The sequence below is a fragment of the Aythya ferina genome, assembly GCF_964211825.1.
Source record: "Aythya ferina genome assembly, chromosome: 1".
Classification (NCBI taxonomy): Eukaryota; Metazoa; Chordata; class Aves; order Anseriformes; family Anatidae; genus Aythya; species Aythya ferina.
Genome location: NC_140296.1, coordinates 125,328,315 through 125,346,443, shown reverse-complemented (window position 1 = coordinate 125,346,443; position 18,129 = coordinate 125,328,315). Strand labels below are relative to the sequence as shown.

Below are 18,129 nucleotides of genomic sequence, written 5' to 3'. Positions count from 1 at the left end.
AAAAAAAAAAAGAAAAAAAAAAAAAAAAAAAAAACTACTGCAACAACAGCAGTTGGGAGAGTGAGGAGTGAGAACCAGCCCTGCAGACACCAAGATCGGTGAAGAAGGAAAGAGAGGAGGTGCTCCAGGACTTCTGCCGGAATAGAAGTGCAGCCTCTCCTGCAGCCTGTGGAGAGGACCATGGTGGAGCAGGCTGTCCCCCTGCAGCCTGTGGTGTACCATGGTAGAGCAGGGTTTCATGCTTTCATGCTGCAGCCCGTGGAGAGGAGCCCACGCAGGAGCAGGGGTTCTGGGGGGAGTTGCCACCCATGGGGGACTTATGTTGGAGCAGTTTGCCCCTGATGGATGGACCCTGTGGTACGAACTGATATCTGGAGCAGTTCTTGAAGAGCTGCTGCCTGTGGGAAGTCCACATGGGATCAGCTCGGAAAGGACAACATCCCATGGGAGGGACACCACATGGAGCAGGGGAAGAGACTGTGAAGGAGTGGCAGCAAAGTGCTATACACTGACCACAATCCCTATCCCCCTGTTCTCCTGCGCCACTCGGGGGGAGGGGGTGGAAGAGGGTAGATGGAGTGAAGGTGTTTTGGATTTCTTTCATTTGATTCTCACTTCTTTATCTTGTTAGTAATAGGCAATCAATTTTACTAATCTCCCTAAATCTAAAACTAATCTGAGTCTGTTTTGCCAGTCACAATAATTGTTCAGCAAGCTGCCTGTCCTTATCTCAACCGTTAAGCCCTTTGCATCGTATTTTCTCCCTCTTTCCCTTTGAGAATGAGGAGTGAGAGAGCAGTTGTGGTGAAGCTCAGATGCCCGCCTAAGTAAAACCACCATAAATCTTCTTAAGATTTATGTGTATCTGGTGATTTATGCGTATCTGGTGACCTGTGTCTTACAGTATCATTCCTAATGAAGAGCGGTTGCAGGGTCAGAGTTACTGCAGTACCTCCACGTAGTCTTGCTTGGACCCATGGACATTATGCACCTTTTGTCTTGTCTTAGTATGGTCAGTGGTGCTGCTGAGTTATGTTTTGGTTATGCAAGCTGGCGTAGGAGCTTCATTGTTTATAGTACGTAGGTAAATAAATTCCTATCACGTTCACAGACCACTGAGTGCCAGGACAACACATTCAACACAATAACATAGTAATTCTGTGTAGCTGAGACTGTTTTAACCCTGCCAGCCTTAAAGGACCTGCAGAATCAATGGGGAAGCTACCAGCCATGTCCTTGGTTGAAAGGATTTTCAACACAACTGGCACAAAATGCAAGGTATTCATGTGGGCTGTTGTCAATGATCTTCTGTGACCCTATTTTTTGTCACAGGTGACCCTAAAGTATACTGTTTCAGAACTGGTTGTCAAAAAAATACACATTGATCAGGCTACCCCAAGATAACTCCAAGAGAATTTAAGAGGCTATTTTGCAGACAACTGTGAGGGAAATCACATCTTTCAGGGATTTCATGTAGCAGGCTGTGACAAAAACTGTGATGGGTGAAGCTGTCCCACACAACCTCCCAGAAGATGTTGAGGACTGTATTAGGCATGGTAGTGACCCAAATCACATCTCTCAGAAGCATGATTTAGTAATCTAAGTCACTGAAAACAATTTGAGCAAAGCTGTTAATGGGGATGGCCAGGAGTGTGCCAAGTGACCAGATTTCTGTGGTCATGTATTTTTACATTGATGATAGAGACCTCTTGAACTGATTGACTAATTTCTACTGTGAATTTACAACATGTGTTTGGATATCTAACAATAAGGCTGTGGTATCTGAGTAATTTACATCATTACAGCTTTTAAAATGTCTTGTATAGCATCACAGATCCTGTTCCCTTCCTAGGCTGGCATTGCAGTGGGGTTTTAGGGAAGGTTTGACAGTGTCTCCCTTCCTTCCAGCCATGAATGCTTTCTCTTCCTATTAATGAATATTGGTCATCAGTCACTACCTATGGTAATATGATGTCAATTGTGAAACCAGCTATATATTCCATAGAAACGATTAGGAAAAGAATTACAGAGCTTTCAAAGTTCTCTGTAAATGCTTTTTTGAAGTCCCTGTTTAATTTCAACTGAGGTTGCAAACGTAGCTGCAAAGTTGGTAGTGAGAATGAGAATTGCATTTCCTGAGGGGAAGTGATCAGTTGGGGCCAGAGGAAAGCAGCTAGGGGAAACCAGTGATCAGCTGGGGCCAGAGGAAAGCAGCTAGGGGAAACCACTTTTTCCTTTCTCTGTCTTGCTGGATGTATTTGTGAGTAAGAAAGCAAGTCAGAGTAAGAGGTATTTACTGTGTCTCTACAGTGAAGTGCTGTCTTTTAGAAGATTAAATCTTGTATAGGACTGATAATGTTTTAAGTAGCTACCTGAGAAAAGTCTTTCTGGAGCTACATGTTTGTGTGTTTGCTGATTTCCTGAAAGTATACATTATTTCTTTTTTTTTCTATTGATTATAGCAAACATTTTTAGGGACAAGCTCTGAGATAATCACATCAAATAAATGTAATAATACAAATGTCTCAAGTTTGACTTACACATATCTTGTAACACACACACACTTTCAGAGCTGCTCCCTAGGACTTCCTGTATTGCTACCTTGATGTTGGCTCTCAGTTGTATATCAACCATCTGTCAGAGACAAGAGGTGTTTGTCCACAGAAGTGAGCTATGCACAGAAGACAGAAAATTCTTAGACATTCTTAGCAGTGATGTTTTATGTTTTGTGACCACCAAATGAAGGTTCAGAGGTTCTTATGTGTTCTTAGAAAATTTTAATGGATGCTTAGCAATCATTGTGATTGTTTGTTTGTTTGTACTCTTTAAGAGAATAGACAAAAAAGTCTTTCTTCTAACAAAGTTCTAGATTTTCCTTTAAAGTGAAGGATTTTCTGCTGTGCCTGGAGATATTTTCCAACTGCACTTTAGCAACAATATTGCTAATTCCACTCTTTCCTTCTGCTTGCACCATGATGCCATGTAGTGAAGTTTGTGTTGTAAGTGCTGTGCTCTTAGAAAGAACACTCATTCGTGCTACTATTTTTACATGTCTCATGAATAGGATAATAGCAGAGCTGATCTCTCTCACCTGGCTTAAGGTCCTCCAGAAGTTGCTTTCCTCGACATGAGATAAGCCACCTGATTTTGCCATTATGAAAACAACAAAAATTCCATATGCTGTGAAGCAGTCTTCATTCCTGGTTATTTCCTTGCCTACTTTACCGTATTTACCATGAAGGTGCACATCTGGCCACAGAAGCTGTGATATAAGGAATGTAGATGACAAGCATTCCTGGTGCATAACTTAACAGCTGAGATACAGTAGAGGGCTTTAATTATGGAGCTGGCCTAGCTTCAAGTATACTGTGCCAGTGTAGGAAGCATACATGATGAACTGGCAGCTCTTTTTGTCATTAAACTATGACACAGCCAAGAGTGCTGCATGGGCATCAGTATATATTGAAGCATCTACTTGACAGTGTGATGGTTTAACAGCAATGGTTACCTAAACATCATACAGCCTCTGTCTCACTGCCCATCCGCAACAAAACAGATGATAAGTTTTTCTGAACCACCCACTTTTTCAGTTGTTCCTCAACTTCTTGTTTTATTGATGGTATCTTCAAAATGTCTCCAGTTCTTAAAGTGCCACAAAGATGTCCCTGGTTCCCAGGCCAAGTTTTGAAGTCAAAGGCCAAGTTCCCAGGCTGAGTTCCCAAACTGGCAGTTATTTTCTTCTGTCATTGTTTAGCAGCCATTTTATATCAGTATTTTCTCAGTATATTCAGGCTGGCCCTGTAACTACTGCCATCAGTGCTATTGCAGAATGTCACTCCATCCAGACAGAGAACACCAACAGTAATGATGAGTTGTGCAAAGGTAACCTATGGATTACTTCTCCATAAAGAAATATGTCATGTCCAGGTCAAGTGAGAAGATACCCTTGAGGTCCTTCATAAATGCTGCTAGGTACATAAGGCTGGATGGCAGACATGCTGTCATGTTGCCGTTGATCTTGTCCTTAAATAAATGCCTTCTCTTGGTCATTTAACTATAAAAACATCCTGGTGTCAGTAGATAGCATCCATGTACCTGGTTAATTGGTTGTAATGCCCAGGAGCCATACTCTGGTCATCAAGGGCCTGCATGACGAAGAACAGATCTCACTCTTAGAGGGTTTCAAATGTTAATAAGAATTCTGTTCATGGCCACTAATCAGTAAGGAAAAGAGTTCTAAGAGCAGCCAATGAAACTAAATCTCACTAAACCTGAGATTTGGGATGAACATCAGATAGATTCCATCAGGTAACAACCACAGGTATATCAGTGTCATAAACTGTGTGTTCACATTGGTGCAAACAGACAGAACGTTGCAACTTGTTCCAGTTTCCAAGAACATGCCAAGTAGCCAGAGTTAAAATTAGAAGCAGCTTTTATTCCCTAAATTCATTGTTTATTTTTACTTATATACATATATATATATGTGTTATAAATAGAGTGAAAGAGAGAGTAGGCGGAACTACCAGAAATGGTCGTACATAACAAAAAGAAACTCAGCAGAAAATACAGGAAGTCCTACAATTTTAATACTAAGGAAGATGTTCTTTCAACACTTGAAGGGCCCTTGCCTCAAAGACAGAGTGGATGTCATTTGTTACTTACAAAACTACCGCCAGTGATAAACTCCAGTTGGGGATTATATCATGAGAGTATAATTGCTCCCAATGAGATTGATGAGTTGCAAATTTACGAATTTTCTTTCCCTTTTTACCTTCCAAAATGATTCACAAAGTGACCAATGTTCTGCATTTTCACAATGCTTTATTGGGTGAGAAATAACGGTTTTACTTATTGCTCTGCCTGTACCATGAATGTCAAACCCATAGTTAAAAAAATACGGCATCGATGATGACATCAGAAGCGCAAACATCCCTCAAATATGGTCACAGGTACAATTTTCAAATTTTATTGGAGGTTTTGGTTCTTTCAGATTTGAGATTAATCTGTTGATAATGTCTAAAAAGGTGAACAATATTTCTATTGGTTCCTTCTTATAGCGCATGCTAGGATGTGAATCTATATATTTCCTCCTTTGCAGTCATTTGTGAGGCAGAGAAACCCATGAAGAGGTTTTCGTCTTTGCAGTGCCTAACAGAGAGTGAAGCTTCATCTGGCTGCAATAAGGATGGCGACAATGGGGCATCTTTCTACTCCAGTGTTGTGGCTCCTTCTCCTCTCCATTCAGGTTTCCCTGGGTAAGTATGTACTTTATTTTTCACTAGTCACTGAGCTAAGAAGAGGATGTATATTCAGTATAAATGGGTTGTTACTCCATTTGCCTATAAGCTAAAGTGTCAAGAAGGTGTTTAAATGAAGTTCTCTTTGATTCAATCTCTTTCCTGATCCTGGGAGAAAGAAGGATAAGCCGGTCTCAGTATTTTACTGAGATATCGATGACCAGACATTCTCGCCAGACTTTGAGTCCATATTCAGTGAAAAGTCTAGCTGTAATGGAAACCAGATGTGTATTTTTACTACTGTCCTGCCTTCCCTGCTGAGCTCTGTGTAGATGGAGTGAATAACTCTGAGTCTTTATTCAATCCCATTTAAAATGATGTTGCTGTGCTCTGTGGGTCCTGTAGAGTTTGACTGGGTGAGGTACTATCCTCTCAGTTGTTCCTGTGTATCTGAAGTTTACCACTATTTGTCTCTCTGCTGTTGTAGAGCTATGTGCAGATGTTTGAAACTGACAATGAGAACCAGATTTTGGGGTTCCCATTTTTGTTTCTGTACACATGGAGGTGGTATTGTGGCATTGTGATTGAGGGTTGCATCCCTGTATAATGAAAATAAGACTTCATAGTTGATACTTCATTTACCATTGCAGGCCCCTAGTCTGTTAGGTTCCCTCCAGTTGTATGAATGCAAATGGATGGGAAGAAGAGGCATGAGACTTTCTGTGTAAAGGAGTAGAAACAAAAATATTAAATATTTATATTTAGTCATCTCTGTAGCAGTGTTTGAGTGTGAACTCAGCAGTACTGTACAAAGGAGAGTGAGTTTTCTGCCAGTTTGTTTTTTAGTAACAGGGAACAGTAGCAGAGTGACTCACTAGCAATGCAGACAAGAGTAGCTTTACCTTGACATCACCATCAACATCTACGATCCATGATTTGGTCTGGCTCTGGCTGTACTTACACTCTCCGTGCTATCACAGCCCTCTGCTGGTCCCCAGAAAGGATATAGAGCGAGAGGCACAGACATCAAGGAGTGAGATGGCATCCTGAGATCAAGGCAGCCTCCACATAGGGTCTGAATACAGGGGCACACGCCTCTTCCTCATCCCTGGCTGATGAAGGTACCCAGGTATTCAGATGAAGTAAGCACAAATGTGATGCCTTCTTTTCCAAGCAGAACCCCATCCTGTGACTAGTACCACTGAATTTAATGAAGATCTTTGTGGGATATGCTATGGAGTGTGAGGAAACACAAAAGAGTATGTCTGTAGGTATCAGAAAATCACATGAGATTGATTACAGTAAATGGCAGTTTTAATTAGGGAAGAATAAAATCTGTTGGCTACTTTATGCCTAGCTTTTCCTCTGCATACAGCCTTGCATTCTGTCATGTGTTGAAAACACAAAATGTTGGATTATTTAAAAATTCAAGAGAAGATCAGTCAAGTGAGGAGCTGTCTGTTTTAGTCCCATATGTGGCTAAAGGAAATAGGTTATCTGGTTCCTTTAATAATATATTATGAGTTTAACTTATCTTAGAAATGACTTCTCTATAAAATGTGTACAAAGCATCTGGGGGACTATATTCTTTAAATAAATTGTAAGTTGATCTCCAGAACATATTTCATGAGGCTCTTTAAAGCTTACCTACAAAAAAATACTACCTCTGAGACAATATGTCACAAGTACAAAGGTTTTTTGTAGTTCTTAGGTGCATGTGTTATGTATTTGAGAGATTTTACTCAGGAAATCTGAGAAAAGATGACAGCATAAAAATAGTTCTTCGATGTTACTATTTGTCAGTCACTTGAATAATCTCCCTTAAACTTTTTGTGTTTCTGAATCTAAATGATAAGCAGAAAACTGGGGGAATCCAGCAATATCATCACAGAGGTAGTGTTATTTTGTGGTTCCACTTTTAAAAGGACAGTGGCATATTAGTGGAATTACCATATTAGTGGAAAGAGATGGGCCTGGAAGCAGAGGTCCATAGAGCAGCAGACAGTGGGAATACAGCAGAACAGAGAAGACTGGGGGGCAATCAGTCCCACCCCAAGAGATGGTGGGGTATGAGGAACAAGATGAAGACCTACCTATCCATCTCTGCTTATCCCGCTTCATCTCCTAAGATAGATCATCAGCCCTTGATGATATACTCATGGGACATTATGAGACATCTTCTTCTCTTGTCACATACCCTTGAGTAGGGGACCCAATGGCTATGGCAGGGGAGGAGGGGAAGACGAAAGAGTTTTGTGAAACCTATTGGCAAATAATAGTTTGTCTGAGAGGAAGAAGTTGAGACGGATGATAGAAATTGCTTCTTCACAACATATTGAACATGGGAATAAAGAAAACAGTGCCCAGTGAGCATTTTCAATTGGATATCATCATGGTAGAACAACAAAAAGAAATTAGAAGCTGCTACTGAAGCCTTTGGGAGTCACACAGCAGGGCATTGCTTAGCATTTCCCATTTCTGACAGGTCAGGAGGAGAGAAATCTTGCCTGTCATTAGGAATAACTTAAATTTTAGCAGTTTGGCTGGCTCAGACTTGTAAACTCACTAAAAACAAACAAACAAACAAAATTAAATAGGACTATTTAGAAATGTGATCCTAATAAGTCTGATTTAAGTGTAATTTAAAAGTAATAAAAATCTCATTAACCATCTGCAAGAGATAATAGTGATAAGTTTCTGTCCTTTCTATAACCTTGTTCTTTCTCTGTGTATGAAGGGGATGATGAGTTGAGACTGACAAATGGAACTGGCCCCTGCTCTGGGAGAGTGGAAATAAAACATAAAGAGGAGTGGGGAACTGTGTGTGATGGTGACTGGAACATAAAAGATGCTGAGGTTGTTTGTAAGCAAGTAGGATGTGGATCTGCTGTTCAGGCCCTTAATCGAGCTCCTTTTGGAGAGGGATCTGGAAAAACATGGTTGTATCGAGTTGACTGCCGTGGTGATGAATCTGCTCTCTGGGACTGCCCACATACAGGATGGGATGCCTTTACCTGCCCTCATTATTTTGATGTTGGAGTGATATGCTCAGGTAAGAAGTTATACAACCTTTTATAACAGAAAAATTCCACGAGGCAAAGGAACTGATGTCAACCTTAGTCCTAGCTGAATAGTCAAGTATTGTGAACAGAACAGAAGTAACATTTTCTCCATGGTCTCTCAACCCAAGCAAGTCACTATCATTAAGACTTGTGCTGACCACAAGTGTATGCCTGCTTTGCCTGGGCACAACAATGATACAGAATAGAAATAGACAGAAAATTACATAGAATAGAAATAGAAACACTATTTCTTTTTAACACCCCTCCAGGCAATTTGAGAGCAGGACTAGATTTGCCTTTGGCTGGAAAAGGAAGCTAACAAACAGGGAGATGGAGAAGCAATAAAATGCTGTTATGCCATACATCCAACCTCCTTCTCCTCCTTCAGATCTTCCTGTAAACTAAGTCAGGGAATTCTGCAATGGCAAAGAAACTCAATGTCTCCTGGCTGCCTTTCCCTGCAAGATATGTTTGGTTTTGCTCCTTGGATAAAGAACCATTGTAAAGGGTTCTTCCTTACTGACTTCAGGACTTCACATTTGGCCTTTCTTATTTTTATAAGGTTCTTGTCAGCCCATTTCTCTATCTGTCTAGGTTCCTCTGAATGGCAGCTTTGCTCTTGGGGTTATCTCAACTTAGTAATAGTGTACTTCTTCACCTCCAGGTTGTTGATAAAGATACTGAATGGAACAGGTCCCCAAAAAACCCTCTGTTGTACTCCACTTGTTGCCAGCCTCCAGGTAGAGTGCAACCCACACAGTCTGAGCCTGACCATCCAATCAGCTTTTTGCCAATCTATTTGTCCACCCATCAAGACTGTCACATCCTATTTTGGACACAAGAATATTGTTCAAGATAGTGTCAAAGGCCTTGTTCTAATTTTCAGGTAAATATCATGCACTGCTCTCACTGTCATCCAAAATCATTTTTATCAGACAAAATAATCAGGTTATACAGGCATGTTTTATCCATGGTTTATCTTGGTGAATCCCCTGGTTCTCCTCTTTCAGCTTCATCTTCTTGTGCCCAGATATATGTTCCAGGATGGCTCTCTCCATGTTTTTCTAAGGTACCAAACTGAGACTGACTGTAGTTCTCCAGATTGTCTTTTCAACCTTTCTGAAGATAAGTGCAACATTTACCTTTTTTACTCTTGTTATAGACATAATTCACACAACCATTCCAAGATGTTAGAGAGCATCCTTGCAAGAACACTGACTAGCTTGAATGCACCCCATTGCATCCCATGGATCTGGAAGGTCAAATTATCTCAAGTTATCTGATGGTAGTCCATCTCCTCATTGATCTGAGCCTCTAATCAGAATAGACTGAGAAATCTTGCTTGTGAAAGCACAGAGTACCTCTTTTTTTTTCTATGTTCTCCATCAATAAATCACTCACCCCATCCAGTAGCAGGCCTGTATTTTCCTTTTTCAGCCTTTTATTACAAAGGCAGAAAGAGAATCTCTTTTCTTTCTCCTTGATGTCTCTTGTGGTATCAACTCAGTTTGAGCTTTGGCTCTCTGAATGTCATAGCTACATGACCAGTCAGTGTTTCTGAATTCATGCTTTGTGTCTTGCCTGCTTCTACCTCCTACACAGTTTACACAGTTCCTTCTTTTTTTTTTTTTTTTTTTTTTTTTTTTTTTCATTTGAGTATTGTTTTAAGCTCCCAGCTTAGCCAAGTCAGTCTATTAGGCCATCTACTTTTTTTCCTCATACCATAGTAGACTGTCCTCACACTTGGAAAATGATGTCCTTAAAGACTTTGTAGATTTCATGAGCTCTTCTGCCCTTCTGAGTTGTTTATCTTGGGATTTCACTAGCCAGTTTCCTGTATAGGCTGAAATATGCTCTGTTTGCACTGTGCTTCTCTTCTTCCTCACTGCCTTCAGGATCTGGAAATCCACATTTCAGTTTCACCTATAGCCAAGGCTGTCAAAGATCACTATAACCCCAACTATTTCTTCCCTGTTACTGAATAGCTATGTGGTTCTTTGTTGGCCCATGCAGTGCCTAATCAAGAAGTCACCCTTGACACCCTCCAGAAATCTCTTGGACTGCTTCCATTCCACCATGTTGCCTTTCAGTCAGGTGCCATGGAGGCTAAAGATCCCCATAAGTATAGATTTATAGAATCATCTAGGTTGGAAAAGATGATCTTGAGACACACTTTTTCTCTTGTCAGTAGCATACAGGAATTGCCACAATGGCTATTTAAAAGTGTCACTGGTCTTCTGAGATGTGAATACCATGTGCCTTGCCTATGAATGTATAAGAGTGATTAAAGTAGGTCAGTGTAATGAACAATTAATGCTGGATGTATTTCTTTGCTTTGTTTGTTTGTTTGTTTGTTTTCTCTGATGTATTTCTTTGGGTTTTTGTTTGTTTGTTTTCTATTCCCGTTTCTCCCCCCCCACCTCCCCCCCCAGGTTTCTCTAGGCTGCGTCTGGATGGAGGGGACACTGCCTGCTCAGGACACCTGAAAGTAAAGCAAGCAGAAACCTGGTCTACAGTCTGTTATTCACATATTGATTTCAGTGCTGCCTCTGTTATATGTAATGAGCTAAAGTGTGGCCACGCTGTGGATATCATGAGAGGATTTCACTTTGGAAACAGTCATGAGTTGATCTGGCAAGAAGAGTTCCACTGTGTGGGGAATGAGAATCACCTTGCACACTGTCCCAGAACGTCGGACCGTATCAAGACATGCTCTCATGATGCCTATGTTCTATGTTCAGGTGAGACTTTGTACGCAGTTTACATGTATCCTATATGTCTTCTTGTCAACCCACTTTTAGAGTCTCTGCATATCTCTGGGGTCCTAAGGATTCCTTCTCTATCATGCCTGAGCTGTTTAGGGAAGGCCCAGAAGTAAAGGAGAGCATCCCCACAGTCTCTCTTTCACCCTACTAAGAGTCTGCCTTTAACATATCCTTTTCTAACCATTTCACTTTGTCACCAGGGATGGAGGGTCACAAAAGGACTATAATTTCTCTTATACTACTAGAGGCCTTTTTCTGAATGGCTTGTGCATTCTATAAGATTTCCTTCTTTGTCTTTCTTATATGCATAAAAGGAGAGGTGGCCAGAGCAGACAGCCGGGAACATGGAAAAAATAATTTTCTGTTCAATGTGTGTGCTAAACCCTGGCACTTCAGTTAATTATAAAATTGGAGGAGGAACATCTCCATACCTTGGCTCCTGTCTCTGTCCTACAAGATTTATAGCTCTGAGAGGAAATCCATTTCTCATTAGAAGGTGTATGATGCAAGGGGGAGGCAACAGTAAGTAATAACAGTGTGAGAAGATAGAGGTACAATGTAGGGCTGGCAGTAGGACACCCCAGTCCTACCCATATCACACTTAAATTATTGTGAATGTGCTGATGGGCATGGCCTGTTGCTTGTGCTTATGCTGTGGCACAGGTGAAAGCTGAGATTTTCATAGAGCGGCTGCTGCTTACTGTGCAACATGAGAGGACCCCCTACTAAGAAAGTGCTACTGGTAGCTCGTACTCTGTTTCTTACATGTGCCAAAAGCAAGATAATGCTGGGACTCCCTCTGCAAGAAAAGATTTGACAAAGTAGCAGCAGCATTGTGGGGGAGGACACATCAGAAGAAGAGAGACTGAACTACAAGAATTTGCATGTCTTTTAGTCGTGTAGTACAGGCTATAACATTGATGATAAAGACTTGTTTCAGAGCTGGCTTATGCAAATCCTGGTCTAACATTCTCCCCAGTCACCTTGGACACAGAAAGTACTAGTTCCATTCTGGTAGATATCTCTCACAATTTTCAGTGCAATAGCATGAAAAGAAAAATGTAAATGCTAAGGTCCTTTATTCTTCCTGCAGGCTATGGTGGATACAGGCTGGCAAATGGCAGTACCACATGTTCAGGGAGAGTAGAGCTTCTTCATGGAGGCTTGTGGGGAACATTCTGTGACTACCTGTGGAATTTACCAGCTGCCAATGCCCTCTGCCAGCATCTGGACTGTGGAATTGCCCTATCAATACCAGCTGGACAGTCCTTTGGAAAAGGAAATGGGTCTATCTGGAATGGCACATTCAGCTGCAATAAGGAAGGCTCACACTTGAGAGAATGTCATGTGAATGTGCTAAGTCAGAATGAATGCCCTGCTGGAAATGAGGCTCGTGTGGTGTGTTCAGGTGAGCACTAGTAAAGGTTAAGAGGATAAATGAAAAACTCCTTCTTTGAGATAGATATGGACCCAAAATCTAGAGAGTCTGCAGAGTCAAGTTCCATCTTTTGCCTGCTGCCACAGGCATTTCCAGAAGCTGAGGCTGCACTTCACTTGCACCATGAGCCTGGTCTCTGTGAAATGCTCCTAGTGCCAGGCAACAGCAAGAGAAGGGGTGCTCCACAGGAGTGGTTCAGCTGGGTGCAGAGGGTGTGGATAGCACAGGCACATTCCACCAGGGCACAGTCCAAAGCTTCTGAACATAGAGGACAGAGAGAAGTACTGAAAACAAGGTCTGTGCCAGACAAGGCAAAGTAATCAATCAGCTTTAAGGTCTAACTGGAGAGTAGAGTCAGGAGCAGCAGGAGACAGGGCTGGAGACAGTTACACCAGTCACATAGTTAAAGCAAGCACTTGGAACAATGAGCCCTTGGAACAATGGCCTGAGGGTGTATAGCTGGGGGACAGAAATGAGGATGGTCAGTGCAATCAAGGTTCACTTAGAGATTTGAAATCTAGTGCCCCGAATCTAAAAATTGCAAAGGGGACCAGATCCTGATTTCTAGTCATTTTTCTTGGCAACATAGGGGAGACTGAATTCTAGTTGTAAGTACAAAAGTTCTAGTGGCCTATTGGAGATATTTTTGCTACCCCTCAGTGCTAAGAAAAACTCAGTCCCAATTCACAGTCACATTCAGATTTTCTCTTGTATTCAGGGTGTCCAAGGAGCAGATTAGTGAATGGCACCACATGTTCTGGCAGAGTGGAGATCCGTCATGGGGATACATGGGGAAGAATCTGCCGCTCCCAATGGAATTTGCAAGATGCTAGCGTTCTCTGTCGTCAGCTGAACTGTGGCTATGCAAAGTCAATCGAGACAGGAGACCTTTTTGTGGATGGGAATGGGTTTGTATGGAGAGATGTTTTTCACTGTGAAGGGTCGGAGTCCTGCCTGTGGGACTGTGCTCGAGTGGCTTTGGGCAATCCAACCTGTTCAGCCAGAGAAACAGCCACTGTTGTTTGCTCAGGTAAGTCAGGAATGGCTTTTTACAGGTTCTGTAACTTTGGACCAAAGCAGTCTTGATCTCACTCTGCTAAGTCAAGTATCTCAGACCATGTTTAATGTCCTTTCCCTTCCCTCACCACCAAACCACCACCCTCTCACCCACAGTTTCAGCATAAGAACTTCATTTAGTAGAATTCTGTTCTGGAGGGATTCACATTATTTAGATGTTCCTGATTCCTCATAGGATCTAGCCTTTGAGCTGGGCAAGTCTTGCTGTAGCAAAATCTTGTGTGCATGGAGGCAAGTAAAGCCTTAACACAGGCTTCATCCTTAACCAGTGGTGAGAAATACTTTTTACTGACATAGAAATTTGACTTCCATCTCTCTCACATGTTATGTCTACTGTGGTAAGAGCAGTATATATTATTCAATACATTTTCCAAATCTCTTGAGCCCAGGCCTTCCTGATTCACTCAGACTCTCAGATGGTGAGAGCCGCTGTGATGGGCGAGTTGAGATCTCCCTCCATGGTATGTGGGGTAGAGTCCTGGATGATGACTGGAACATTAAGGATGCTACTGTGGTGTGCAGACAACTCCAGTGTGGAATAGCCAAGAAAGCCTATTACCTTCCAAGGTCTGAGAGAGGCATCGGTCTTGTGGGCTTAAGAAGTGTCCAGTGTGATGGAAATGAGACTCAACTGGTGCTCTGCAAGACCTCCCATTCTCAGGCACTGCCAACAGGAGTTGCTGAAGATGTCGGCGTGATTTGTTCAGGTGAGTTACTGCAATACAAAAGAATCAGAATGCTTTCCAGGGTTACCTCTGACCAGCTTTTTGCTGTGGTCTCACCAGATCTTAAACAGGCATGGATCTGGTGACCCACCTGTGTGTATACTCTAAGGGACAAAACATGGTCAAGGAACCAAGTGTAATTTACCTAATGCTTTCTTCACCCAAATTTCTTAAGTAACTTAGAGCACAGAATTGAAAGGAAATAATATAATACAGAAGTCATAAGAATACTAATTTGTCCATGGCTACCATGCATTCTGACTGACACTCAGGAATTAAATAAGTTTGGCTTTGTGACTTTTCTTTATATGTATAGACACATGCAGCCTTTCTAAGCATGCATTTAAAATAGAACTGTTGGTACATTTCTTATTTAGTAACTTATCTGTTGCAGAAAGTATCCCTGAAACAAAGGAGTTTAGTTAGAAAACAGTTTCTCTTATTTTTAGTTTGCTTTTATTTCTCTCTGCTCTAATCTGTTATTAGTTGGCAATAAATTAAATTGATCTTCCCCAAGTTAAACCTCTTGTGCCCATGATGGTAACTGGTGAGTGATCTCCCTGTCCTTATCTCAGCCCATGAGCTTTCTTCAGGAGTGTAGAAGCAGAAAACAGCTTCTCATACAAGATAAGGTGATCTCTACAAACATCTGGAGAGATACACTCCAACCCCTTTGGTATACTCCTACACTTTTGCAGCATCCCATGGGAATTATTTAAACATTTGCCTCTTGCAGGATTAGTCCTTTTCTATCACGTGGTTTTAGCTTCATAGGAGTTCTGCCCAAGAAATCATAATAAAAGTACTGGAATGTAACAAGAACATGATGCCTTAAAGGTGCTTTAAATATACCGCCATTACACTGACTTGTGCATTATTATTATACTGCATGTTTATATCAGGTTTTTCTTCCTGCAGAGAGCAAGAAGATCAGGCTGGTGAATGGGACACAACGCTGTGCTGGGAGAGTGGAGCTCTATCATGATGGCATATGGGGCACAATCTGTGATGATAACTGGGATCTATCAGATGCAAATGTTGTTTGCAAACAGCTGGGATGTGGATATGCCATCAAGGCATTTGTCTCTGCTCATTATGGTGAAGGCTCAGGACAGATCTGGCTGGATGATGTGAACTGCACTGGGGCTGAATCTGGTCTCTGGGCATGTCCCTCCAGGGCATGGGGTCAGCACAACTGCCAACACAAGGAGGATGCTGGAGTCCTGTGCTCAGGTGTGTTCAGAGACTCTTTTTTTTTTTTTTTTTTAAATGTGGGTTGGAAGAGAAGGGATATGAAGAGGGAAGCCGAGACTTGGCAGTCTTTCTTGGACAGCCTATTATTCTGTCTTGACTGCAAGCATGGCTGGACAGCACATCTTGTATCCCATCAAAATACAAAGGGTGTACTGAAGTCCTTATTTTTCATTAACAGACACACACACCAAAGTGTATGGTGGGGAATTGTGATAATTTGAGAGGGTTCCCAAGCAATAGGATGTGTGTCTGCCTTCTTGGAAGGAGGTCATCAAACGTCATGTGCCATTTACAGTCAGTTACAGTTGGATCTGAAACTGATAGAAACAACCCACTGTGCACCAAAACATCAACCAGTCAGAGGAGTACATGGTGCCTCTGCCCAAGTATCTGTTTAATTGATTTTTTTTTTTCCCCTCAAAACCCAAAACAATCATTAAGATTGTGGTAAGTGGCAACAAATACTATTAAGTAAGATTTCCCAAGTAGGAACTGTTTTGCCTGTGATAGCAGATGGTAAGTGCAGGAGACACTCCAGCAACAAAATGGCATGCCCTGGGACTGGACTAACTTGTAGTAACTCAAGTTGTTCTTTCAGGTAGCTCTTGTTAGAGTAACTAAGGAAATCTACAGAAAAGGGAGTGCTGCTCCCCAGAGTGTGACCACTCAGTGGGTCTTTACTCTTGAGTGAAATTAAAGAAATGTGAGGAAACTTACTGACACTGCTCCAGGGAGAGGCCTCTGCAGTGGATATAGCATTGCTGGAAAACCAGATCTGATGTGATACAGCTGAAAGCTTAAGAGAGCAGGGATTTGGAGTGTTCAGGGCCTAAGCTATTTGTCAACACTGTCCTGTACAGTGGAGTATGACTTTAGGCTCAGTTTATGGAGAGTTATGTTGAGCAGTGCCTAATTCTGATGGTCCTACAAACAACACGCTTTTGTTTATTATGTAGAAGGGACTGTGAAGAAGGGGATAATCAACTGCAGTTTCTTGGGCTGTTTGAATGTGCTTACAGGGAAGAGGAAAGGGACACTGAAAGGATTGTGATCACTGATGTTATGGCTTGAAGAGTCCAAAGGCAAGGCACAGTAATGCCCTGCTGATATTATCTGCTGGGATGCCCTGTTGTTCAAAAAGTGACCCCCTCAGCCATTTGCTGAGGCGATTGGCTCCGGGGGAGTGGGGGATCGGACAGGCAGGGCTAATTTTTCCAGCATCGAGCCCACTCGAGGAAGCCGCCAGGACCCATACGAACACCTCTTCTAACGGCGATCTACCGGTAGCTCAGCTGCAATGGTGTACACCAGGCACAGTGCGCTCTCTAGGAAGTCTACCCAGACTGACTGCCAGCTCAAAACTGTGGCAGTTCAGGTCTCGGGGTACAGGGAGTGCCTGAGCCTGTTGCTACCACCTGCAGGGGGCAGAGAGACTGTGTGCGTGAGGTGCGAGCAGGTGGACGACCTGGTTCGCCTCATGGCAGAACTCGAGGAGGTCAAGAGGTTGAGGGATACCAGGGAGTGTGAGTGGGAGATAGACTTATGGAGTAACTCCCTGCGCAGCCTGAAGGACAGGTACCAGGGTGAGACACCCCAGATGGGGGTGGACCCCCTGCCCCGTTGCTGTCGGGCAGAGGCAGGGGACCTAGGAGTTGAGGAGGAATGGAGACAGGTCTCTGCTCAACATCGCAGGTGATGCCCCCCCCTACCAGCCCCACCTTCCCAGGTGCCCTTACGCAACAGGTTTGAGGCCTTGGAGCTTGAGAGACCAGTAGCTGAGAAAAAGGTAGAAAGTCTACCCAGGAGGATGCCTAGGGTGAGGAAGTTGACTCCACGCCTCAGGACTGCCTCCACCAGGACAGAAAGAAGGGTGATTGTTGTGGGTGACTCCCTTCTCAGGGGAACAGAGGGCCCTATTTGTCTGCCTGACCCTACCCATAGGGAAGTCTGCTGCCTCCCTGGGGCCAGGGTAAGGGATATTGCCAGAAATTTTCCCAACCTGGTTTGCCCCTCTGACTATTATCCTCTTTTAATAGTCCAGGCTGGCAGTGATGACATTGAAGAGAGAAACCTGAAGACCATGAAACAGGACTTTAGGGGACTGGGACAGTTAGTGGATGGAGCAGGAGTACAGGTGGTGTTTTCATCCATCCCTGCGGTGGCAGGGAGGGGTACAGAGAGGACATGGAAAGCCCACCTGATAAACACATGGCTCAGAGGCTGGTGCCAACACAGAAATTTTGGGGTTTTTTTTGACCATGGGGCGCTTTACTCAGCACGCAGCCTGATGGCGGTAGACGGGTCCCTATCTCTAAGGGGAAAACGGATCCTAGGCCAGGAGCTGGAAGGGCTCATTGAGAGGGCTTTAAACTAGGTAAGAAGGGGGACGGGGATGAAACAAGGCTTGTTAGAGCTGTGCCAGGAGGGAACAATGGCAAGGCTGGGAGAGAAGGCAATGGCCCAACTGAAGTGCATCTACACTAATGCACGCAGCATGGGTAACAAACAGGAGGAGCTGGAAGCCATCATGCAGCAGGCAGGCTACAACTTGGTTGCCATCACAGAAAC

At 42.9% G+C, this 18,129-nt stretch overlaps 1 protein-coding gene across 2 annotated transcripts in view; it reads left to right on the top strand.

Annotated features, from left to right (window-relative positions):
* Positions 1 to 5,123: 5,123 nt before the first annotated feature.
* LOC311425981 (antigen WC1.1-like) overlaps positions 5,124 to 18,129 on the top strand; it is a 29,016-nt gene continuing 16,010 nt past the window's right edge. For both annotated transcript variants that reach the window (XM_084502063.1, XM_084502062.1), the window contains exons 1-7: positions 5,124 to 5,258; positions 7,978 to 8,292; positions 10,735 to 11,043; positions 12,161 to 12,475; positions 13,224 to 13,535; positions 13,972 to 14,289; positions 15,226 to 15,540. In XM_084502063.1, the coding sequence (XP_084358189.1) occupies positions 5,189 to 5,258; positions 7,978 to 8,292; positions 10,735 to 11,043; positions 12,161 to 12,475; positions 13,224 to 13,535; positions 13,972 to 14,289; positions 15,226 to 15,540 (1,954 nt within the window). In that variant the 5' untranslated portion in view covers positions 5,124 to 5,188. The remainder of the gene's footprint in view (positions 5,259 to 7,977; positions 8,293 to 10,734; positions 11,044 to 12,160; positions 12,476 to 13,223; positions 13,536 to 13,971; positions 14,290 to 15,225; positions 15,541 to 18,129) is intronic.